The sequence below is a fragment of the Quercus lobata genome, chromosome 4 (genome assembly GCF_001633185.2).
Source record: "Quercus lobata isolate SW786 chromosome 4, ValleyOak3.0 Primary Assembly, whole genome shotgun sequence".
NCBI classification, from domain to species: domain Eukaryota; kingdom Viridiplantae; phylum Streptophyta; class Magnoliopsida; order Fagales; family Fagaceae; genus Quercus; species Quercus lobata.
The window spans coordinates 95,678,684-95,705,277 of NC_044907.1; the positions used below are offsets into that span (position 1 = coordinate 95,678,684).

At 36.4% G+C, this 26,594-nt stretch overlaps 3 protein-coding genes across 3 annotated transcripts; 2 read left to right on the forward strand and 1 right to left on the reverse strand.

Moving 5' to 3' along the window:
* Nucleotides 1-105: 105 nt before the first annotated feature.
* Nucleotides 106-26,319, reverse strand: LOC115986791 (E3 ubiquitin-protein ligase RGLG4-like). The gene is made up of 10 exons (XM_031110103.1): nt 26,258-26,319; nt 25,040-25,124; nt 24,524-24,664; nt 24,327-24,440; nt 24,077-24,174; nt 23,897-23,976; nt 21,878-21,977; nt 21,653-21,780; nt 21,349-21,416; nt 106-352 (listed from the first exon to the last, which is right to left on the reverse strand). The coding sequence occupies exons 1-10, from the start codon at nt 26,285-26,287 to the stop codon at nt 282-284; spliced, it is 915 nt and encodes a 304-aa protein (XP_030965963.1). The 5' UTR covers nt 26,288-26,319; the 3' UTR covers nt 106-281.
* Nucleotides 1,353-5,285, forward strand: LOC115986790 (ESX-1 secretion-associated protein EspI-like). The gene is made up of 6 exons (XM_031110102.1): nt 1,353-1,646; nt 3,276-3,982; nt 4,103-4,264; nt 4,382-4,448; nt 4,549-4,742; nt 5,183-5,285. Exons 1-3 carry the CDS (start codon nt 1,401-1,403, stop codon nt 4,104-4,106), a joined length of 957 nt encoding a protein of 318 aa, XP_030965962.1. The 5' UTR covers nt 1,353-1,400; the 3' UTR covers nt 4,107-4,264; nt 4,382-4,448; nt 4,549-4,742; nt 5,183-5,285.
* Nucleotides 9,803-12,087, forward strand: LOC115986792. The gene is made up of 3 exons (XM_031110104.1): nt 9,803-9,845; nt 10,759-10,875; nt 11,232-12,087. The coding sequence occupies exons 1-3, from the start codon at nt 9,843-9,845 to the stop codon at nt 11,418-11,420; spliced, it is 309 nt and encodes a 102-aa protein (XP_030965964.1). The 5' UTR covers nt 9,803-9,842; the 3' UTR covers nt 11,421-12,087.
* Nucleotides 26,320-26,594: the final 275 nt, after the last annotated feature.

Sequence of the window (26,594 nt, forward strand, 5' to 3'; positions counted from 1 at the left end):
ACAGCAGTAAATATTTATGTAAAATGTACACGTATTTAATTCATACAATATACATGCAGACGTTTCTCATATGTTAATCCAAGGATTCGTTTTGTGCAGGATCCAGGGGCCCTTACTTGCCGTGGCCGTACTGAAGAGTTCTCCAACCGAGAACCAATGGTAGATGATCGAGTTGTTGATATTATTAAGGCATTGGGCTTGGAGGGACTGCTGAGGCAGCCGGGTAGAGAGCTTGACCACGGCCTAATTACAGCCTTAGTGGAGCGATGGCGGCCCGAGACTCACACCTTCCACATGCCACATGGTGAGATGACCATTACATTGCAGGATGTGGAGGTGATTCTCGGGCTTCCTATCGATGGTGACGCTGTAACAGGGAGCACACAGAAAACTTGGACGGCTGTGTGCGAGGAGTTCCTTGGCTTTCAACCTATAACTCAAGACCAGCATAAGGAACTTCATGGCCAAAGGATTCTCATCAAACGGCTTTTGGAGCAAGTTGCTAATCCATTGCCGCCTAATGCCGAAGAGGATGAGCTGCATAAGTACGCACGATGCTATATCCTAGCGCTACTAGGGGACACAATATTCATGGACAAATCTGGCGATAGGGTGCATCTAATGTGGGTGCAGCAGTTGGAAGACCTTCGCAACCCACGAAGGTACAGTTGGGGGAGTGCTTGTCTTGCATGGTTGTACCGAGAGCTATGCAGGGCAAGCCATAAGGAAACCAGTCAAATCGGTGGATGCTTACTGTTGCTGCAGTATTGGGTATGGGCCAGGTTCCCTTATTTGTGCCCGGCAATTGAGCGTGGCCCACCAGCAGGCGCTTATGGTCCTCCAGCGCGTGGTCCTCTATACCTGAAGTAAGTATCTACCTTATAAGGATTATTTCTTATTGTAGTGATATTATTAATTGCCTAGTTTTTATCTATAACATTATCTTAGTAGTTATATGTGATAACATTATAGTTTTAGTCATGACATTATCTTAGTAGGAAAGTTATAAATATTGATCTTTTGTTCTTGACAACACTTGTAGGTGGGCGTGGGTCCCAAACAAGAAAAACAGGCCTGCCCACATCTTCAGGGATAGGTATCGCCAGCAAATAGCTTCAATGCTGCCAAGCCAGGTATGAAAATGCCTTGTTTAATATGTTAACATGTTTACGAACAAGATATATGTTTGGTGAATTTTGAAATATAAACATAGTTGCCTAATATGTTGCGTACTTGTTTTTGGGCTACTGTAGGTGGTGTGGCAGCCATATGAAGCTGATTTTGAGCACCTTCTGCCATGGTGCGTTGCAGGGAGGGCTGTGTGGACGGCAACGGTGCTGCTTGTATGTTTCCACCTAGTAGAGATACATACACCGGATCGTGTCGTTCGTCAATTTGGGATGATCCAAGAAATTCCCGAAGATGTTAACACTGACCCCGTGCTTCATGCCATTGATTTGAGGGGGAAGGTGGGCGTTGATTGGATGCGGAAACATGCTCTGCATTTACTAAATTGGGGTAACCGCCTTCAACGGTGTTGTCAAGGAGTGCTTGGTGATATGCCTCCACAGCATGAGTACTTCGGATGGTTCAAAAGGGTGACTCGGAGGTTCATTGATGTTCCTGGTGCTACATTGACTATACTGGTAACTTCTCCACATCTTGTACATTTTACCGTACTCCTTAGCATGAAAACAGTTGAAGCTAGCAAATTAGTGATCAACACGTGTCATTTCATCTCTGTCCTGGCTTTCCATTGTCACCTTAAGCTCCCTACAAACTGGTCCTGCTAGCAAATTAGTGATCAAATATCAATCCTGTGTATCCATCGAAAGCCAACTTTATTGAGATTATAGACACTTGAAGCTTGTTCTTTTAACATGTCCTTCGCATTTTCTAATTTAAAAGAAGACACTTCACAATTCACATCATGTCATATATTTCATCATTTCATTGTTGATACTCTTTAAACAATTATCAAATATGTATTTCAAGTAGTAGAAGCACAAGATTAGTAGAAGTTTTGCCATTTCAAAAAACAACTCTTTCAAACCTGCAAACAAAGCCTTACCTGCCATTTACTTCAAGGATATACCACCTTATAAGATATAAAGAAAAAATGTGCATAGATCCACATTACTAGAGAATCAGTATCACCTTGAATAACTCATGTACATAAATATTTTTTTTTTTTAAGTCCATAATTTTGCAAATATTCAGTGAATTATCCACTGAGTATCTAAGCTCATATGGCTATGAGCACCAAAACGTTGGAGGGTTTTCAATACCACTTCCAGGAAGCACTCACTTTTCACAAACACCAAAGGAAGCACTAAACTTTTTCGTTCATTATTTTTTAAGAAGTAACTCTAAAATTTTAGGTTAAACCCATCACAGTCCAACTTACTCACAATCATTTGAAAGCCTTTCAAATGATATTTTCTGGCCATCAAAATATGACCAAAAATTTTGCTCAATCTATCCATCTCACAAAAAACCCATTAACTATTTTTCAACTACCAGTCAATAACCCTCATTAATTCCACCAAATTAGTAATCAAATGGTTCAATTTTACTTAGTATTAGCAAAGCTCATCTTTTGGTTTGTAGTATACAATAAAAGATGTCTTTTTTTGGTCAGACAAAATACTAAAAACGCTTGAGAGAAACATAGACTCACCGCAAAAGCTTTGTTGAAGGTGATGAAATAGGGAAACTGCTGCTGTAATGTAATGAGCCGGTGTACAACTGTGAAGAAATCAAGTCAAATTTTGGAGCTCATGATTTTTTGGGCCTGAAGTCCAAAAAAATAATTACTTTTAAATTATTTTTGTAAATGAATTAAACTCTATTTGGATATCTTGGGAAAAAAAAAATACATCGTATTACGTTAGTTTTTGGCGAAAATGGCCAAGTGGCCTTAAAAACGAAACTATCCAGTTAGTACGCTCTCTTTAGAACATGATTTAGGTGGTCCAATGTATGCTTAGCATCAAAGAAGTAGGTTAAAGTTGTTTTCTACGTAAGATTCCTTATAGAGAACTTTATTTGTTTACGTTATAGAGAACTTTGTTGATTTCAAAATCTAATTTCAAAATCGAAGGTCATATTTCTTATTTCAGCCGTTAGAGTTATGGTATATATTCTTCTTCCCAATTTTTTATGGAATAACTTCAATTGCCCTACAAGCAGAGGGCCTATAAAACATTGATTGTTCATTCGTACATACATAAACTGTATTGCATTACTAATATACTTAGTTTTTCCATGTGCAGATTGAAGGATACCTCCGTTTGTTGAGCCGTCACCCGGTGGGCACGGAGGACCACCAGGATATTATAGATGTGCTGACTGCAGTACAGGCGATTGGCCGTGTACAACCTCGGGACCCTGAGGTCCTGAATGAGGAGGCAGCTACTCCTGCCGCAGCAGCTACTCAGAGGCCAAGCATTACTGAGAGCCCAAGCACAAGCATAGCTCCCACTAGACGTTTGCGTGTTCGTACCCCTCGAGTTGTCCCTACCTCTGAGCCCCCTCCACCCACCCCACATCCATCCCTTAGCCCCACAATCCCTTCACCCACCCTACATCCATCTCGTAGTCCCACCATCCCCCCATTGACTCCACATCCTTCTGTTGGGCCTGACATTCCTCCACCCACCCCACGGTCATTTCCCGATGTGTCACCCATTCCATCCTTTGACTTGGGTATTCATCTAACCCCACCTGACATACAGCAGGAGCCACCCTCTGGCAGTATGTCTACTGGCCCTTCATCAGCCATCACCCCACCCCATGTTCATGTTGAGGAAGCTAGTGGGTTACCTGTTCAACAAGAAGGTCGGCCGAAACGCATATCAAAGGCACCTCCTTGTGGGACAGGAGGGCATAAACATGGACACAACGCTGGGCCCGAGGCATCTGACGAAGGACATGCAAGACCTCCTCCTTATTATACGAGACGGCAGAAGGTCCAAAAAAGGTAACTGAAATGATACATTTTCAAAGTTTATTTAACAATATATGACCAACTAAAAAGCATTATTTGTCATATAATAATTACTTAATCATTATGGTTTGTTCATTAATTATGTTCATGAAGATGATGATGGTATGAAAAGGCCGGAAGCACCAAAATTCAAGTTCAGCACAATAAAAGTACCAAGAAATAACCTTTCCAATGCCAATAAGCTTGGAGGAGGCAGCTTTTAGGTCGATTCTCAAGGCCGAGCAAGCCCCTCTCGATCTCTGGCTTATCATCGTTGTCAGTTCCCTTACTTTTTTATTTTATTTTAATTTCCCCCAAATTCACTCAAATTTTTCACTAGTACTAGTACTAGTAGTAATTTTATTTATTTTTGTAAATGATGATGCATTGCAGAGGGAGTACTTCGAACAAGGAAAAGTTGAACAATTCCGTCAAATTTTGGAGGAAGGTTCAGGCCCTGGTAATTTTGTCTCCGACTCCATGATGCTTCTTAGGTTATTTTTCATAGTGTTATTTGATCTGGTCATATAATAATAATAATTGAAATTGTTTTTGTGCAGAAATTGATGAGTATTATTCGGATGTTAGATATGAGAGGATTGCCATCTTAAATGCTTTAGGGGCTTAGATAGCTACCTTGGAAAGATTTAGACGAAACAAAGAGAAAAGGAGGAACATTTCATTTTGGCTACTCAATACTATAACAAAGCATCTAGGATCGACATGCATGAGCCTTCTACTTGGGTTGGCAAAGGTCAAGTCTTTCATACATACATACATACATACATACATACATACTTGTTGTTGATGTGGAACTCTTCAACTAAACAATTACTACTTACTTACTTACTATATGGATAGTCCTATTTTCCTTTGATGCATCGGTCTTGTTTAACCTCCCCACAACAATGATTGACTGTTTTCACTATTTATTTGTAAGATTTTTTTATCACAACCTGTGAAATGTACATAATTCTTTTCATCCTAAAATGTGTTTCTTTGTTAAGCTCTCTGGAAGATGCTGGTTTTCAGTATATGCAAGTTACCTGTACTGTTATTCTTCTTGAACGAGTGTCTCTTAAATTCTCAAAACTAGGTGCTATGTTGCTTTTCACTGACAGATTGAGCCATGTTTTAGATTAGAGGTCACTGCATGAATACTTTTTAAAAAATTTATGCTGCTGCTGCTTACAGGTCAGCTTTTACTGGCTAAGGGTGATGTAGAACAGGCATTTGCTGCTTTTAAGATTGTATTAGATGGAGATCGTGATAATGTTCCAGCTCTTCTGGGTCAGGTATGTTCAATTTTGCTATTCCTTTCTTGTTTGAGGATCACCTTGCTCTGCCCTTAATTGTAAATTTTGTAACATTATTGTCCTGTAGTGAACCATAGTTGGTCAAATTGAAAGTTTTTGTTTCCATGCATTGAAAATTTGTTCTCTCACGAAAATCTCCATCTATTTTCCTAACCTGGTATGTTAGACATTCTAGATGATAATGTGATGCTAACTTTGCCCAAAAAAGCCTTTTCTTTATTACTTGTGGCATTTTTGCAATGCAATACTCTTTTCACTATTTTAGTCTGTCTAGGAGTTTATTGTCTTTGAAATAATTCTTTAAATATTTGTCAATTATTTCATTTGGTATTTAGCTAACCCTTAGTTGAGCTTAAGGCTGACTTGAATTTATGATAGGTTTAATGTATACCATATGTCCTCTCCACATCTTGCGTACTTGAGGGGTTCATGTGCCATGTGCATGGGACTCTCACTAGCAAAAAGTGTGATGTAGAAATGGAAGTTGAGAACATTGGGGTTGGGGTGTAGGGGTGACCCTAATGGTAAATAACACCATTAGAGCTAAATTTCACTTAAGGACTAGGAGCTTCTTCAACTATTTATGATGAAAAACTGGGTCAGCCTGGAGAGGCCATATTGGGGCATGATTTGATATGTTTGGTGCACACATGCTTCCTCCGTTGTAAATTGGGGAACAATATGATCATATAATATTTTGCTTATATGCCTTGGATATGGTAGATTGCAAAGAAGGATACCCCAGGCCCCAGCCAACTCCAATTAGTAGGAATTAAGGCTTAATTGAGTTGAGTTGACTTGATTATTGCTATTTTATGCAACAGATAAATGCCTGATGTATTTGTAACTTGAAGCATGCTTAATTGTGTTCATAAAATCATATGGGATTCATATTTAATACTTCAAATGGATTTGGGTTTTATTACCACTTTTCAACATGCATAATGCGGTGACTACTATATTGTTCAACACTGTATCCAAGTGGATGCACTTTTTGCAAAGTTGTTATAATTGGTCTTCATATTTATTTTCTTTTGATCTATCGCTTGTTGTTCATATGCTGGAAATTTGATGACAGGTTTGGGACAAGTACAGTTGAAGTTGGGGGATTTGAGAAGTGCACAGTCAAACTTCGATAAGGTTTTGGCGATTTACCCTGATAATTGTGAGACATTGAAAGTGAGTTAGTCAATTGAAAGTGTTATTTCATGATTTGTAGGCTTGATTGTTTTGTGAATGTAACCTGAGTGAAAATAATTTCCACATCTTCCAACACCAGCTGCCGGTGCCACTACCTCATCTTACTAGAATATATTAGTTTTTTCATTTTATTTTTCTTCAGGCAAGAAAATTGCAAGAAAACAAATCATTTTTCTGCAAATGTCTTTAAAGATAATTTGACATGCAAGGTCCAAACCAATCAGAAATCTGTTTTTAGCCCTCCAACTTTATCCTTATGGTTCATGTTGAATTGATGTTTCTCTCATGCTATAGGCTCTTGGGCACATATACGTTCAGCTTGGCCAGACTGAGAAGGCCCAGGAATTTATGAGGAAGGCTACCAAAATTGACCCACGTGATTCTCAGGTAGTTGATCCTTTTTATGTTATCTATTGTTTCTTGATGTTTTATTGAACAAGTCTCCCTACCGAGGACTGGTTTGTTGCAACACTATCACCTGTGTCTTGCATTTGTTTGGACGTGTATGGCGGAGTCCACTTTTATTTGCTGAAAATAATTTAATAAGGTATAGTGATATTTGTGTTTTTGGCTAGTTTCATCATTTTGAAAAGGTGAAACAGCCAAATCCTTCTTTTCGTATGATAATGTAGGAATATAGGATGTTTTCTGTATCTTTTTTTGGTTTTAACATGCAAACTACCATGTCCTCTGAGTTGCATGCTTTCAACTTTTCAAGTAAATAGCCAAAGCTAATTCAGTTTGCTACATTCTTCATTTACCTTCTACTTTTACATCTTAAGATTCTTCTAACTATGATATAGGCATTTTTTGAGCTGGGGGAATTGTTAATTTCATCTGACACAGGAGCAGCTCTGGCTGCCTTCAAAACTGTAAGGGCTTCCTATCCATTACTCTTTTGGAGATAGCAAGTGTTAATTCCTCATCCAGTCCTGCAATTTTTCTTGGATAATTGAGACTTCAAATAATGTTACAGGCTCGCAGTCTTTTGAAAAAGGGAGGTCAAGAAGTACCAATTGAATTGCTTAACACTATTGGAGTTCATCATTTTGAAAGGGGAGAGTTTGAGGTTTGTGCCACTGTCAAAGGATTAGATAAGAAGTTACAATTAGTATTCTTTTCCATTGTTCTTGAGTGGGTTTACACTCATTTTTTTTCCTTGGAAAGCAAATTTATTGGTGCAACCAGCAATAATAACCTTGATGTCTTCTTATTTGATAGCTTGCTGAACAATCTTTCAAGGAGGCTCTAGGTGATGGAGTTTGGCTTCCTTTCATTGAGGGTAGTGAGAAGTTCCAAGAGATTGATGCTAGTGCATCTGTTCTTCAATACAAGGACAGGCAATTATTTCATCGACTTGAAGATAGTGGTCGCCATGTGGAACTACCTTGGAATAAAGTCACACCGCTATTTAATATTGCCAGATTACAAGAGCAGTTACACAATGCTGAAACTGCAAGCATTTTGTACCGACTAATGTTATATAAGGTATGTGGTGTATTTCTGTATATGTGCACATACACATGAATCTCGATTAGGTTCTTTTTTATACATAAATATCACTAAGGGGATTGGAATGGCATTAATTAGGATTCTTTGTTAATAGAAACTCTTGTTTAACATTTAGTAGAAATACTTGAGAGATAGTTGGATCAGCCACATGTATCTTGTTCTCCATTTAGCTTTTCCTAGGACGTATCTTTTCCTTCATACCCTCAACTCATAGTTTTCTTGGCCATTTGCGTTGTGTGTATGTGCTCTTTAACTTGAACTGAGCCATCTCCTTTTAATTGGTGCTGTTATTAGCTATGTTGTTTCTTTTCAACCACACCCATATGACCCCAACTGGTTGGAAGGGGCTTACTTTTGACAGTAAATTTGTTGTTATATACATGTATACCGAAAGAGTTGCTTAACTGCAGAATGTTTCTGCATGTTATCAACTTGTTTTATTTATTTTCATCTATGTTTAATTGTTTATAGATTTCTCAACTAGTTTCTGTAATAATTGTCTGATGTTTCATGACCTTGTCCATATATTATTTCATTTGGTAGGTTTTGCTTAATTCCTTTGTTCGTTCTTTGCAGTATCCAGACTATGTTGATGCTTATCTGAGAGTTGCTGCCATTGCAAAAGCACGAAACAATGTTCAATTAAGCATCGAACTGGTTGTTAACTTGTTATTAACCATATAACTTTACTGCTTCTGGGTCATTTATTATTATAATATATATAGTGTATATTTTTAACTTATAAGCATTATAAATAACCCTTCTCTGATGAATATCCAGGAGAGGACAATACAGATTCAATTCTAAATACACTCCTTACATGCTCGGTGAGTTAGTGATGCAGGGAGTACAAGAAAACAAATTATTTTTGAATTGATTATTTTCATCTTGTACTTATTTGAGATACCTGATCTCATATTTGAATTTTTAAATTGAATTTGTGCGTTAATGCTATTGAGGATTTTTTTCCAATGCAACGTAATTGTGTCTTCATGTAACCTTGAAGCCATTAAAAACAACCTCTACGAATTGTTTGAGACAGTACAATTTGAATATAAAATCTCCGATTTAAGAGTTTTCTCTAAAGCTTGGTTGTGAAGCCTAGGATTTTCTTCCCTCCCACCCCTCCCCTTTTTTATTTCTTATTGATGCAAACCCGTTTTATAGCGTACTCGAAGTCTTTGTCATAGCCCAAAACTGTGAAAACCACCACTGAACCCACACACCCCACAGTCAAGATAAGGTTGTATAATTTATTCCACCCATTGATATGATCATTCTAAATGAATTTAATACAGTGGGACAACAAGCTTCTTTGGTTTTAGTACAACTTCAAGTGCTCCAAGAGTTTTTGCAAGTGTTAATTGCAAAAGTTCTTATCATAAGTACTTCAAATTTGAGGTCTTCACCAACCAAGGTGTGATGCCGGGGGTACAACCAAAATAATTTTAGATTTTTACTCATTTTATACATGATACCAGTTATTAATTATTGAATTCAAATTTGGGCTTCAATATTGTTGAGGATCTAATGGGATGTAATTGTGACCTTATTTAATCCTTGAAGCCCTAAAAATGAGGCTGGGGGTGGGGGGAGAATCTGCTATAGGTATAGTTTGAGACAATTTTGAATTAAAAAAAAAGAAAAAGTTAAAAGAGTTTTCTCTATAGCTTTGGTGATTCCAAGCACCCATAGGTGGTGTACCCTAAGATTTTCTTTTTCTCATTTTAATTCTTATTCATGCAAACCCATTTTGCATCACCTATTAATAGCTTCCTAATTCTCAGATGATGTAGTTCCTACTCCTGTCTTGGCTACATAGTACCATGGTATTCCCTGTTCTCTTCATGTAGATTCTATTTGTATGAACTAAATGATATTGTTTAACTCCAAATGCATTTTTTTAAGTAATAAATTAAATAAATATTTTTATTATATTATTTTTGTCTAAATATTAAAATATATGTGTATGTATTATTCTTTATAACTAAATAATATAAAATAATAATTACATAAGTAAGTTCTTTTTTTTTTGTTGGTTTTTGGAATCTGCACTTGAAGTGACCAAAGAAATTATTAATAAGTACATTTACAATAATGAAGCAAATTGAGAAAGAATTGATAAAACATATAAAGTACAATTGACTTCAACTATATGAAAGGTCCATCTGTACTATTACTAAAAAATTCCCAGATTTTTTGGGACTTATCTTGCTTGTTACAAGCATATTTATTCTAGAAATTATCACAAACTGCCAATGTGCTGTAGCTCAATTAGCATCTCCTCCCCTTAAGAAGTTTTAGGTAGAGGATGAGGTTGTGGATTCAGGACCCAGGTGCGTGTATAACTTAACAATAAAAAAAAAATGGAAATTATCACAAACCCAACTCAGTAACCTGGTATTTTTGGACTCTTTAAAAATTGGGGATCATCTTTTCAAGAGAGGGGAGAGTGGGGAACCGTAAATATGGATGGTATTCACTTGTAAACTGTTCCAAGACTTACTTACGTTTCGCTCATTCCCTATATGGTTTGAGTGGCCTAATAAATTGTCTATCACATTGGACTGAAAATTCTCTTCTATGGCTTAATGATTGGCTACCTTGTTAGACCAGAATTTATTGTCTGTGGGCTGTCATATGATTCTATTGTGAACATACTAGTGCTTCACCTTTCACAACTTGAATTAATCTGCCATTTGGGGTTATCTATTTCTGACCTTTATATTAATTATTTTTCAGACTCTTGAAACATCTCCTCAAGAACAGCAACATATTGATTCTGATAATTACTCTTTGGATTGTGATGGGAGCTTTCTGGATGGGTTCTCTGATGTTGACAGTTGGTCTGACAATGAGGTAGAGATTTTTTATTTTTTATTTTTTTGGGCTAAACTAATTACTTAGATTATGTTTACTGTATGGACTTCTGAACCAATTTTCATCTAATATACCCTTCTGCAAATATGAGCCCACCAGCAACTCTTTATTATGCATGGCTTCCTAGTGGCTCTTGTCTTCCTACCCACCTACATGGAAATATAATTCTGCAATATTGTTGAAAGTTGTGCAATCATTGATGCACATACGAGGGACATGTAGGATCATGACAATTGCAATTACGTTTTTTGTTTTTTGTTTTGTTTTGTTTTGTTTTTTGTTTTTTTTTTTTTTGGTTGCTGATAATATGCATATACATTGGATCTATCTTGCAGGAAATCACAAATACCGTGTTTGATGAGGATAATAAATTGTCATCCTTAATGAGTATGGGGTACACAAGAGATGAGGCTTCAATAGCAATGGAGAGATGTGGTGTGTATTTCAGTGTTATGCATATTTTGAAATGGTTTAGTTTTTTTCTCATTTTTGTCCTGATCATGTCATATCTTGTGAAGATGTAAGCTTGAGTTTCCCACACCCCAACTACGACCCATAGTGGGGAAAAATTCTTAAGAAGATTTAAGCTTTGGGTTTTTTACACCCTAACAGCCCTGGAAAATTAAAGCAAAGGATCTAGCTGTGTCAGTCAAGTACTCTAGCTATGCTGCATTGCTGCTTGTATTTTATCAATGCTCATTTTGCATAATCCATATCTCACATGACAAGGTATTGGTTGGAGTGTTTAAATTGTTCATCATTAATATTGGTCATTGACACTTTGTTTGGGAGTTCATAAAGGAATGGACTGAGTAAATCATAAAGGAATGGAATAGAATAGAATAGAATGCATTTAAGTAACAGAAAGGAATGGAAAAGAAAGGAATGAAGTAACATTGTTTAGAGGTTTTCAAATAAAGGGATGCAAAGGAATGAGGGGTAAGTAACCTTGTTTGGGAGTAATATAGAGGGAAATGCATGACATCATTTAATCACAATTTTAATATTAGACCCTGGTTTTAAAATGAAGGGCTGAATATATAAGGGTATTTTTTCCATTTATTCATCTTAACATTGTCATTTCAATTACACTTATTTTATAAACATATTGCTTCTTAACAACATTTAGAGAGGCTATGCCTCATGAAGTTGGGGACTTTGAAAATGTGTTGTATGATTATGTTGTTTATCAGGACCGCATCTATTTTTGAACTTTGCTCTGTACGTAGGGTCCAAGGAAACTGATGAAAAGGCTACGAGGTTCTGAAGTTGGATATCTTGGACTGTTGGACGCCAGAAAATCACTATCGATGGACTAAATCTAAGTGTTAAACATTTCTAGGTTTAGACCATCGATAATGATTTTCTGGAGTCCAACCGTCCAAGCTATCAAACTTCAAAACCTCGTCAGCCTTTTCATCAGTTTCGTTGGACCCTACCTCTGAGGTCCACGAAAATGGAGGTGTATCATAAGAAGTCGGGTAGGTGTATTCAATCGATAAGTGGACCAAATGGGGACTGTATGCCCGTCAACTACTCCAGCTCAGTACATGGTCTTCTTCTTCGGGCTCTATCTGGTTGCTTTGGGGACTGGTGGGATCAAACCTTGTGTTGATCAGTACTGCCTTGATGATTTAGGTTAGTTTTTACTGCGTGTAGCGCTGCTGCTTGGTTTTCTTTCCTTTTTGGGTGGACATCATACTATGTTGCTTTTGTCATGGTTTTATTTCTGCGCAAACGGCTTCTCATTTATTGAAATATCTTTGATATGGGTAGGAGCTGGCAGAACCATCGATAAGAGATGCATTTTTTTCTTGCATTCAACAAGGTGCAGATCATGTGATTGTAAGCCCATTTTTTCTCTTCCTTGGACGACACTGGCATCAGGTAGCTCGGCTTACTTTCCTCTGGTGCCTTGATTATAGATATATTGTACCGAATTGGTGACTACATTGATTTTTTCTTTCTATTTTAATAAATATGCTTTGTGTCACTTTACAGGATATTCTTTCGTTAGCTGCTGAAGCTGCAAAAGAACACCCTGATGTGTCATATATTCTTTCTGCTGTTTATGCCCAGATGTGTACAATGTTTGTGGAGCAAGGAATGATGATGGACACAAGCATTGGTTCTTTCACCATTCCCGCAGCCTCTCTCTCATCCTTTGATGTCATCAGTTTTATTTTTTGGGTCCCCATGTATGATAGGGTAATTATTCCAATTGCAAGGAAATTTTTTGCCAAGGAGCGAGATTGTATGACAAGGTTTATATTATGAGATTTGTATTACTGGAAAGGTTTGCTCTGTAGAAATTTGTATTACAAGATTTATATTATGAGATTGTATGCTGGGCATTTACAAAGTTGGACAGTAATGTTCTTGGTGTATTTTATAATAATGTTATATTTAATAATTTCAAAATGCAATACATTTTGTTTTTAATGTACTACATTCACGATTTTTATGCTCTTAGAACTAGTCTACATAGGTGATTACCGAATACAACCCTTTGAATCGAGTTTCTGGTTTACACCTACAGGAATGCAAAACAAATGCTAAAAAAAAAAAAAATTCCCCAGTGGAAATCGAGTTTTAAAAACTCGATTTCCAGTAATATATTTACGAAAATGCCACTTCAATTACAGGAATGCAAAACAAATGAAAAAAAAAAATTTTCCAGTGGAAATCGAGTTTTAGAAACTCGATTTCCAGTAATATATTTACAAAAATACCACTTCAATTACAGGAATGCAAAACAAATGAAAAAAAAAAAAAATTTTCCAGTGGAAATCGAGTTTTAGAAACTCGATTTTTAGTAATATATTTACAAAAATGCCGCTTCAATTAAAGTACTGCAAAACAAATGAAAAAAAAAAAAAAAATTTTCCCAGTGGAAATCGAGTTTTAGAAACTCGATTTCCAGTAATATATTTACAAAAATGCCGCTTCAATTACAGTACTGCAAAACAAATGAAAAACAAAAAAAAAAATTTCCCAGTGGAAATCGAGTTTTAGAAACTCGCTTTCCATATTTACAAGAATGCCACTTCAATTACAGGAAGGCAAAACAAATGAAAAAAAAAAAATTTTCCAGTGGAAGTCGAGTTTTAAAAACTCGATTTTCAGTAACATATTTACAAAAATGCCACTGCAATTACATTAATGCAAAACAAATGAAAAAAAAAAAAAAAATTTCCAGTGGAAATCGAGTTTTAGAAACTCGATTTCCAGTAATATATTTACAAGAATGCCACTTCAATTACAGGAATGCAAAACAAATGAAAAAAAAAAAAAAAAAAACTTCCCAGTGGAAATCGAGTTTTAGAAACTCGATTTCCAATCGGGTGGCATTATCGCAAATAAATGACACTAACCAATTTACAAAAATGCCACTTCAATGGAAATCGAGTTTCTCAAACTCGATTTCCATTGAATGTGGCATTTTTGTAAATTGGTTTGTGTCATTTATTTGCGATAATGCCACCCGATTGGAAATCGAGTTTCTAAAACTCGATTTCCACTGGGAAGTTTTTTTTTTTTTCCGTTTGTTTTGCAGTCCTGTAGGTGTAAACCAGAATGACTTTTGTCCGTCCCCTACCATAGTAAAAGATATCCAGAACACATCACATGGTCAGCGGTAAAGAAGTAGATACAAGCATAATCACCAGTCAAGGAGAGAGTACATCAGATGCAAATAATTGGATTCAAACAATTACTATTCATGGGCATTTTAGTTGCCCTTAGCACACAAAAACAGTCAATACATTATCATCGGTTCAAACAAGGCCGCTGTGGTTGAAGTTGGCAAAGTAGTAGCTACATTGCCAATGCCATATCATTACATTACAGGCAAAAGCTGCACAACGCAATTCATGTAACGAGTACAATGGATAACAAATGTTCAATTAGCACAATATTTAGCAATTAACAAAATAAAAACTAAGTCAATACAACATAGTCGTCTAACACTTGTCCATACTGATACAACATACTCTACATAGTCACCTATAACATTTCCATACTGATACAACATAGTCTACATAGAATTTGCTGCACTTGTCCATACCGAACATAACCACAACTCCCACGTACAATGCCATTCAAAAATCCAGTCTCCGCTCGCCTGACAACCACGAAGGTACAGTTGTTAGTTTCCAAATGTGAAGAACAACAACCAAATGACATTCTGAGCATATTATATAAAAACAGTGACAACACTTGCCTAGTTTGCAGCACTACCACTTGTCGAAGCGCCATGGGAATTGGGACAGCATCTGCGGTTATGCCCCTCTTGATGACACACTCCACATCGTTGCCTTGGTTGAATCTCTCTCAAGTCCGGATCTTCCCTCTGGCTTCCCCGTTCTCGTTGTATCCCATCCATTTCATTCCTTAATCTTGACTTCACAGGACGACCTTTGCCCCGCAACAGCTGTGGGTTAGGCACCCATCGTGGTCCGCGAACATCCCTCCACAATGACTCTGATTTTGGCACCACAAAATGATGTGAATATGTCTGAATGGCGTTGTTCAAACTGTAACATGGGTCAATATAGCTTGTCGCATCGAGGTGCAGACCTTTAAGAACTTTAATTGCATGTGAACAAGGGATCTTCAAGTTTTGCCACTTCCCACAACCACATGTTTGCTCAATTACATGCACTTCATGACTGTGGTTTCCCCCTTCACCTCTATGATCGTTATACGGGGTAACCACTTGATATACACCAATTTCATGATTAAAATTCCTCAGAGTGTGTCCTGCAGTTTTCTGCTCATTTTTGTTATAGATCTTCATTGCATAATCACTCCACACCTTACCTTGAGAGAGATCAAAAAGAATTTTTTCATGTCGATCGTAGAAATATGCAACAAGTTTGGACCATGTGAACTCAACCATTGCAGCAATGGGCAAACCGCGGGCACCTTTAAGTACCCCATTAAAACACTCAGAGATATTGGTTGTCATTGCCCCGTAACGTCTTCCACCATCCTGTGACTGGGTCCATTTATCAACATCCTCACTCATTAGATATGTGTAAGGCATATAGCGTAGGATGTGGCGATCAGTAGGGTCTACACCCCTCAGTAAATTAATCTCGGCCTCCTTAATGGTTTGCATTATGGACGTGAATTTTGCTTCATGAGTTGCATATCCAGCTTTCAAGGCCAATGCCTTTAAAGTCGGGTCCTTATATTTTGTGTTGAAGTTGCTAGCAACATGTCGAAGGCAATATCGATGATATACCTGTTCTCTTCCGTCCTCACCTATAGGCCACTCTCGAATGGCGCATTTGATACCTTTATGTCGGTCAGAAATAATGCAAATGTCATCCTCAGGTATGACATGCTCTATGGAAGTCCTAAGACACTCTAAAAACCAACCCCAACTAGGCCCTGACTCCTTGTTTACAACAGCAAAGGCGAGAGGCAAAACCTTTTGGTTAGCATCAGTTGCCATTGCAATCATCAACACCCCTTTGTATTTACCATACAAATGAGTCCCATCAATACTGATCACTGGCCTGCAATATTTGAATCCAGCAATGCATGGAGCAAATGCCCAATATACATAGTGAAGTACCGCAATACCTTCGTATGGCCTAGGTATGGTGTGATAGCTGTACTTGGTACCTGAGTCCTGATCCAAGTATGCCAACAACAATTTCCGCAACCTTTGGTAAGACTCCTCCCAATCCCCAAATATCTTAGCAATTGCCTTTTGTTTTGCGTCCCATACTTTATAGTAAGAAAGCTCATGATTATACTTAGTACGTATGATCTCCCAGAGCTCATCAATACGAGCAGTGTGATTTTGTCGCAATTTTTCCACAATTTCTGATGCAACAAAATTAGAATCCATCATTCTACCGTCTCTTTGCAGGCCAAAGGGTATACAAGTGTGTGGACCCACATAAGACGTGACCACCCACAGACCATTAAGTTTATTCTTCTTGAATGCCCCAACATACCACTTGCAGTTGTCATCAACGCATGCAACGCACAATTTTGTGGTGCTTGACCTCCGGGTTATAAAATTTCTATTATCATTTGCTGCGTATATTGTCAATGCACGTTTCACCGCCGATTTATTTGCAAAAGTCAATCCTTTACAAAAATGCATCCCATCTTACCAAGTACAAACAAATGGTTCTAATAGACGTGAAGGATCAAACATATTTTCCCAAGTATTTGCGTAGAATGAGTCGGCAGGAGGTCTGTAGCCAGTGGTCGTATTTGTATCACGCTGGATGCCAATATCATCGTCTGCATCATCTTCATCATGGAACTCCATATTTTCCTCTTCAAAATGGGGAACGACTTCATGGTCATCCACATCGTTCTCAAGCTCACCTCATTCAATCCTCTCTTCGTACTCATCCACACCATCAATACTTTCACCATCATTCATAGCATGATCTTCATCTTCGTCTTCGTCTTCAACATAGTCTTCGTCTTCGTCATCCTCCTCTAAATGTGTCTCTTGACAATGGAGGGTTTCACCAGTATTTACAACATGATCTTGAGATGGGAGCATATAATCTCCCATTGTATACCCTCCCATTGCAGTGCATCCATCATCAAGGGCTGTAAATTGTAAAGACGTAGTTGTTTGTTGCACCATCTCAGTATCAACTTCCGCAAGCGGCTCTGAACTTATGTACAACTCAGCAGCATTTACTTGGGGCATTTTCTGGATCCTATTAAACATCATCTTCACATGTTTGTCTTCTTTAATCGCCATATACCCGTAATTTATCCATTCATGTAGGACTTCTTGTGGGTAACGATAAATAATCTTGATGTCATACCAAGCAGAGTTCAAATTCAATTCGTCCATTATTTTCAACTTCAAATCATTCAACGTCATCAACTTACGACGTATCATCATGGGGTAGCATTGGATACCCGGCCCTGTAAATGGAAATCCCTCAATCCCCCCAGGATTGTTAAGAGGTCCACCGTAGTATACATTTATATCAATATTCTTCAGATGTTGTGAACCTATTAAAGAGTCAAGTATAATATGTTAGCGACATATTTTTTTTTTCATTTAACATCAATTACAAAACCTTTTCTATCTACTCAAAGTACAAAAATCACAAATTCTCACCCCACAATTGCATATACTCGCCCCACATCACATACAAACACACTCAATCATTATCATTTCGTACTCAAACAAATACAAAAACTAAAAACAAAACTCACCCCTATTACAAAATTTCAACTCAGCTCTAACTAATATAAATAAAAATATCAAACCAAATAACAAGAAAAATAGCCATGATAAAAGCCTAGCAATACAAATATATATCTACAATATTTTTTACTTGTTATAAAATCCTAGCAAATATATACATTAACTTGCAAAAATAGTCATGATAAAACCCTAACAATACAAATATATAACTACAATATTTTTTACTTGCTATAAAATCCTAGCAAATATATACATTAACTTGCAAAAATAGTCATGATAAAAGCCTAACAATACAAATATATATCTACAATATTTTTTACTTTGTATAAATCCTAGCAAATTATATACACTAACTTGCAAAATTAGTCATGATAAAAGCCTAACAATACAAATATATACCTAAATAAATTTTTTACTTTGTATAAAATCCTAGCAAATATATACACTTCCAAATATAACTTCTTACAAACCCCACATTTGCATATTCACATACAAACACACCCAATCATTATCATTTTTTTCCAAAATAAAATAAAAAATAAAAAATCATTAATTATACTAAAAAAAAAATAAAATAAAAAAACTAAACACACAACTCACCCCATTACAAACCTTCAAATCATTCTATCAAAAATATAAAAAAAAATATCAAACCAAACAAAAAAAATTAATCATGATACACATACCCATAAAAAAACCTAATAATATATATATATATATATATATATGTATATATTATATACATATATATATATTATATATATATATATATATATATATATATATTATATTTATATATGAAACTAACAATTAGAGAGATTGAGAAACCTTACCTGACATGAGGATGTGGGGTGAGTTGATTTGAATTTTGTAATGGGGTGAGATTTGAATGAGAGTAAAACAGCACAGCCAGATGCAGAATTTTATGCTGAAATGAAAATGAGTGAGAGGAAGGATGTGGGTAGTGCATGTGTGTACCTATAAGCCAAACAATTGAATGTAACCTACAATGAGTGAGCTGTGCAAACTGCAAAGGCACATGCTAGAGCTGTGCAAACTGAAAAGGCACGTTATAGAGCTGTGCTTGACATGACCAGACGCTAGAGCTGTGCAGCAAAGGCACGGAGCTGTGCTTGACTGTGCTTGACTTTGCAGTTATAGAGCTGTGCTTGACATGACCAGTCGCTAGAGCTGTGCAGCAAAGGCACGTTAGAGCTGTGCTTGACATGACCAGATATCAGACGAATAAAGTAAGAGTACTGTACTCAAAAATCGAGTTCGTGAGACTCGTTTTCCAGCTGGAAATCGAGTCTTATAGACTCGATTTCCACGGCTGGAAATCGACTGTTAGAAACTTGATTTTCACGTCGAAATCGAGTCTATAAGACTCGATTTCCAGGTGGACCATTTTACGCCAGATCACACAAGGAAATCGAGGCTTAAAGGCTCGATTTTGAGACTAAAATCGAGCCTCTGAGGCTCGAGATGCTATTAACCAAATATCTTTCTAAGTCTCGCCTACTAACTAGATTGTTTGGTTTTTAAGGCCAGTTGGCCATTTTCGCCAACAAACTGCAAAGCAACAATTCTTCTAGTTGATTACTTGATCTGTCTGTATTCTCAGAAGTATGGCTATTTCAGTCCCCAATGAATCCCAAAAGTTATAAACACCGAACTCCATAAACCATAAGAAACATCATAGTGAATCAACAAATGATCTATCATCTCTCCATTGCACTGTCACATACAACACCACCCAACTAAGGTATATCCCTTCTTGATTAGATTATCACGAGTAAGAATTTTCTCCCAGGTTTCAATCCAAACAAAGAATGAGACCCAAAACCTCCATAACCAATATAACAAACAAAATGAATAACTAGTCATCTTGTCATAATCTCTATGAACTACTAAGGAAGCCGTGAATAGCATAAATACAATAACGAATCCAACCATTCCATTTCTCCCCAGATCCCATCCTCCCCAACAGATATATGAACTCATCACAACTAATGTGACCATAAGCCTTTTCAATATCTAACTTACAAATCATGCTAGGAATCAACTAATTGATACAACTATACAAGCATTTGTTAGCAATTAGGACAAAGTCAAGAATTTGCCTACCACCAACAAAGGCATTTTATCACTCAGAAATAAGATTATCTAGTACCATTTTCAACCTATTAGCCAGCACCTTCACCAATAATTATACACACTTTCACTAAACTAATAGGATGAAAATCTTTAATATTAATAGCATTGCTCTTCTTAGGGATTAGAGCAATAAAAGTATCATCAAGGGATTTGTCAATCTTACAATACCTATAGAACTCCACAAAAAAATTCATCACATCAGCTTCTACCACCCTCCAATAATGGGTACATACCCCTCCTCAAGTGGCATATCAATCATATTAAACTCCCCAACGTCAGAAAAATCAAACATTTCAAAGCTAAACCTATTGCACCTTAACCTCGCACTCTCAGGTATCTGATGATATTGAATTCACCTGCATTACACCATGCTGCATCCCACCTCTCTCTCACACCCCTTAGCTCCTCCCATGTAAGACTCCTTATACTATTGTCATTTGGGTGATACACCCTGGTACACGCTCACTCAGCCATCTTCAACACTCTTTAGCAAGGAAGCCAGCAAGAATGTCCCTATTAACTTCCTCAGTACCCTTTTTCCCACATTATCAAAACCTCCCCAGCTGTACCCAGAATTCCCAAATACTTTGAACAATATTGGATTCCATTTTATCAGTCTTAATCTCTTGAACATATACCCCCTTCAGCATACACATCCTTGATCTCTGCCGGAAGCAAAAGGTTCAATGTGTACAGATAAATCAAATATTTAATATTTATATAATTATTATGGAATTCCTTAGCAACCTAGCTCAGTGTATGTGTCATGGACTCATGGCAATGATAAATAAACAGGTGACATGCTCAATTCATTGCAAAACACACTATCATTTTGGATGTGGCTGCCCGGTATAATATTCGAATGCAGAGCAGTACCAGAGTTCATCAAGGCCACTTCAAAACTGAGGAAAAAAAGTGCACAATCTAGTAGATAGGAAGTAAATGAGGCATTCCCTTATCTGTTCTAGAGTGATATGTACATTTAGAGGGGTAACTTCTTCTTGATTCGTTGATATAAGATTCTGATTCATTAAAAATCACAAAACAAAACAACACACACACACTATATCATAATCATACCAAGAGGTTGCTTGTCTCACAAGTTGGAGGAACTGGTGGAGGGCGTGGAATGATTTCCTCTGCTCTTCCTGTCACATGTCTTTTTTTCCAATAAAGTAGATGCAGATTAGAAAGCATTCACAAACTAGTTCAAACTCAATTACATGACATTTATATTTCATCCACTAATTGGGTTCGGAAGCAGACTATAAGTATTAAGGTTTTACTCTCATTTAAATTATTGGCTACCTCCATTATGCACACCAGAGATCTCATTTCAGAAATTTTTCACCAAATACTTGAATATTATAATTTGACATGGATAAGGAACCCTACCCAAGAATACCAAGTTCAACTGCTGCTTTGTACTGGAAGGGGATCTCCATTAGGGCAGCTCGAGCAAAAGCTATTTCTTTCTCAGCCGATGTCGCATTTGTAGACATAATTTCAGTGAAGTTAACCATCTAAATACAAAGAAAATATATTATTTAGAAGTCAATGCATGAATTAAATTCAACACATATGGCATTCAAAGTTAATTGTATGCTGCTACTGCAATGCCTGGAAATTTTGACATTTACGTGCACGGAGCTCAAAGTTCTTCATGTCTTCCCAAGGTCCATCACCGACTCTGACCAGAACAATTGAGAGTGAATATGACCTGGACAATAAAATAAAATTTTCGATTGCTTTAGTTCAACACCACTGCTTTTACTTAAGCAATTGTGTTTAATGTATCACTAATACTTTGATGTCAGTGTCTTTACCAGAGCCACTTGTTTCTTATTTAAAAAGAGGGTTGTGAATTATTGTACCACATTTACTGAAAATAAAGGAGATGAAAGATATACGGTACATAATCTTTAAATTTTTTAATGTTAAGACTCAGGAAAGCTCATTAACTTGTTCAACACTTTCTTTCAGTGTGAATTAAAACATTTTTCATTACTGATATGCTACAAACAATATTAGGATGGGAGTATATGAAATTTTTATTGAAACATTCTAAACAATAATGGCCCACAATTCATAGTACAAGGCAAAAAAAAATTCCTCTCTTTTTTGTGAGTAAAACAAATTTATTAGCACCAAAAGAAGCATAGTTACAATTCAAAACTCAGCCAAAAGGGCTATCAAACTCTCCAACAGACCTTGCCCATCACAACTTAAGAGACTGAAATGACCAACAATATAGTGCTTCGCGCATAACTTAACCTACATTATTCAGAGTAGCTGAATAGCCAATTTTCAAAAAGAAAAGTTAAGCCTTACAACAGATTCATTGGCATTTCTAATGGTATCCCTATCAGTTTGTACATATTTTCTTATGATGAATAATTCAGTATGTCGATTGTCTTTAATGTATCATTGATACTTTGATGTCAGTTTCTCTACCAGATCCACTTGTTTCTTAATTAAAAAGACGGTTGTAATTATTGCACAACATTTACTGAAAATAAAGGAGATGAAAGTTATACAGTACAAAATCTTTAAATTTTTAGTGCTAAGACTCAAGAAAGCTCATTAATTTGTTCAACGCTTTCCTTCAGTGTAAAGTACAGCATTTTTCTCTAATGATATACTACAAACAATATTAGGTTGGGAGTATAAGAACAAGTTTTTGAAACATTCGAAACAATCATAGCCAACAATTGATAGTGCAAGGCAAAAAAAAAAATGTTTCCCTTTTTTTTTCTGAGTATATCAAATTTATTAGCATCAAAAGAAGCATAGTTACCATTCAAAACTCAGCCAAAAGGGCTATCAAACTCTCCAACAGACCTTGCCCATCACAACTTAGAAACTGAAATGACCAACAACATAGTGCTTCACACATACCTTTCTTATCCTACATTATTCGGAGTAGCTGAATAGCCAATTGTCGAACAGAAAGTTAAGCCTTACAACAGTATCATTGGCATTTCTAATGGTATCCCTATCAGTTTGTACATGTTTTCTTATGATGAATAATTCAGTATGTACATTATGGTATGCATTTATTTCTCTCCTTCCACAAAACATAATTTTTTTAAATCTCTTTTGACATGGTAGCCAAAACATTATCTCATATTTGCATTTGCCCATTCAACAAAATTACTCAAACATGAGACTGACATATTTTAAGCCAGATTTTTTAGCATCCCATTTCCAGACTCTGTTAATGAAAGAAAATGGAGACTAAATGGTGCATACTCCATGGTCTCAAGTAAAACAACAAAGCCCTAGGGATAATTTCTTCACTGCCACTAGCAAATCAATCATGTTTGGGATTGACTTTGGGGAGCCAAACCACTCAATAACAAAGAACTTCAAGTAAAAGGATTTTCAAAATTTTGGCAAGCAATTTCTGCCCAATATAATGTCAGAAACTTTATCAACCTTTCATATGCCAGCATTGTTAAGAATCTCCTCAATTGGAGACATAAAGGCCTTCCAAGGATGGAGATGTCATGAGATGTCATACTAAAGAGAGTTTCCTTATGGATATCAAAATAGCTCTAAGAGGGGGGTGGGCGGGGAGGTAAAGAGTCAACAAAAGCCTGAAACAAGAATTAATTCCATCAATCTGCAAGGCTTTACCTCGCATTGACAATTAATTTGAGTGTTTCCTTTTCTTGTGGACTTAGATCTTTATCACCTGTATCGCTGCTTCTTGTAACCTACACAATAAAAGACATTACTCTAAATAAGAATGATTATGTGCATGCAACAATTTGAGAGAGAGAGAGAGAGAGCAAAAAGGAGGACTTTGAGGTCAACCTCGCCATCAGATATGATGACCAATACATGGTACTGACCAACACTTTTCGCTACTGTGTTGTTTGCAGCCTTAATTACAGGAGCATAAGAAGTTGGCCCTTAAACACAAAAACAAAGCTGTTAATCTCAACAAATATTATCGACAGGATTTTCTGATGTCATACCAGAAAAGAGTTCATGAGTTTGGTTACAAAAAGCAAATTCCAATTAATGAAATGTTAACTTTCAAATAAAGGAACAGAAAACCAACCAGCAAGTTTTGCGTTTTGAGCTATCTTTCTGTAGCAGGACAAAGTTTCTTCAAGACCGTTGCAAGGTGAATGATCACTGTGAAAGCTAAACACTTCCTCATCATGAGTTATCTCTATAACAGAAAATAAATCCAGGGTCATATTAGAAAATAATAGAAACTTCTCCAGAGATCCAAATTTAGGGGACTACACGTACCATCACCAAAACCAAAACAAGTAATTAAGTTGTCTTCATTGAAAGGGGCTAAAGTTGTTCCAATGATAGACATGGCCTTCTCATATGGATTAGGTACATCTCCAATGCCATGCAGGCTCTGGTTATTGAATGAGACATTGCCTGTAATAACAAAACTGATGCATTGGCTTCCAGGGCGATACAAATCAAATACGAACCATTTTCAAAAATATATGATATCACATTATTGTTAAACCAATAAACACTTGTAAGAGAAGTAATGACCTTCACAGAATGCCTTCTTCACCGACACTATCTAATGTCAAGTCTTATAATGCATTATCCTTAAAATTGAGAAAACACTATTCGAGAAGATAATGAGGAACATAGTAATTGTTTTTGGTACAAGTCAGATTACACCCCAGGGTTTTGTAGGTGTAATTGTAAACAGGGGATCCCAATTTTGCTCCATCAATAACTCACACATTATTGAATGGAATATAAACAAAAAGAGATTATTATATTTACTCCACAAACCTGTCCGTTCATTGCTTATAGTGAAATCAATTCCAAAGAGGAGTTTGGATGCTTTTAGAGCTTCTTTACTCAATGCTGCACTGACCTGTTTAAAAAGAGAGCCCATTCAAAACTTTGAAATTTCAAATTCATGAAAGAAAAAAAAAAAAGAATCAGATGATTTTGCAATGTTATTCTGCAGCATACGCATTTTTGCCATAAATTGCCATAGTTTCGGACTCCAGAAAGTCCAAAATGAAATGATTTGATGAATAGGAAACATACTGTCATCATTGGTTACTTAAATTTCAGCACTCTGCTACAAGCCATAGTTTTGGGCATATTTGGGTAATAATTGGACTGTTTCCTATGAGTGCTGATCCATAAGAATCAACAAAAACAAGAACTCCAGACCACTGTGATACAGTTAACTATCTGTAAGATGTTTAATGTCAATCAAGACCTCGTATTACATATGGTATGACAGGTTTGGTATGCGAAATATAGGAGATGACCTCACTCAAGATCATAATCTGCATCTCAAAACTACACTAATGAGTGGACATTGTGAAAAAATTATCCTCAAGCATACTAAAGTAAGGTCTGTCTCTCAATCGGGTTATAGCATTGGGTTTCAATTTATAAAATAACAATTTTTTATGACATCAAAAAAGCCACATCATTGCTCCGTTAGATATGCACAAGAAAGCTAATAGAAGTGAACAGAGGACTAAAATAGTGCTCATTTTTTAACCTTTAAGTAAACTTTAGGGATCACCCGTGTATTTTGGTCTTTGCTTTATATCAAGTTTGTCTATAGTCATATTAGAACGAACTTTAGCTAACAATCATGTAAAATTTTCAAATTTAAAACTTCATTCTGGTAGGAATAAACATGTGAAAACATCATTTTTTTTTTCTCAACAAAAAAAAAAAAACCTGATTTTGGAGAGTATATATATAAAAGAACCAAAGATAAAACAAATTTCTAACCAAATGATCAGTTTGAATACAGAGTTTGAGGTCATCGACAAAATCAACCCCCCAAAAAATCACTTTTCACTCACGATCAAACAGAGGAATCCAACTAAAGTCATTTAATAAATGAAATATATATATATATATATATATATATTATCATTAAACCATTGCATACTGATAATGATAGTAGTCAACATAGAATCCTTATCACAGCACTTAAAATGAAAAGAGACAAAAAAGAGGGAGCAGCAAAATAACCTCCTCAAGGGAAGAGTAGCTGTGCGCCATTCCTCTTACTATGCTGGTGTTTCCGCTTGTGTTAGTATGAGTTCTGAAAATATCAACATTTCATGTTTGAATAACTTGCTAGTTGCTAAGAAAAGAACTTACTTCAATAGTTTGAATAACGAGTGTTTCAAGGAGTTGAGAAACAATCTGTTACACGGCATTGAAACAGATTGTTTCTCAACTTCTAAAACTATGCAGCAATAGCAGATTCTCAGGAACCTACAGATTAGAGGTAAATGAGGGTGAGTGAATATTATTACCTGTCAAATTCATCATCTTGTAACTCATGAATGCCTATGCTCACGAA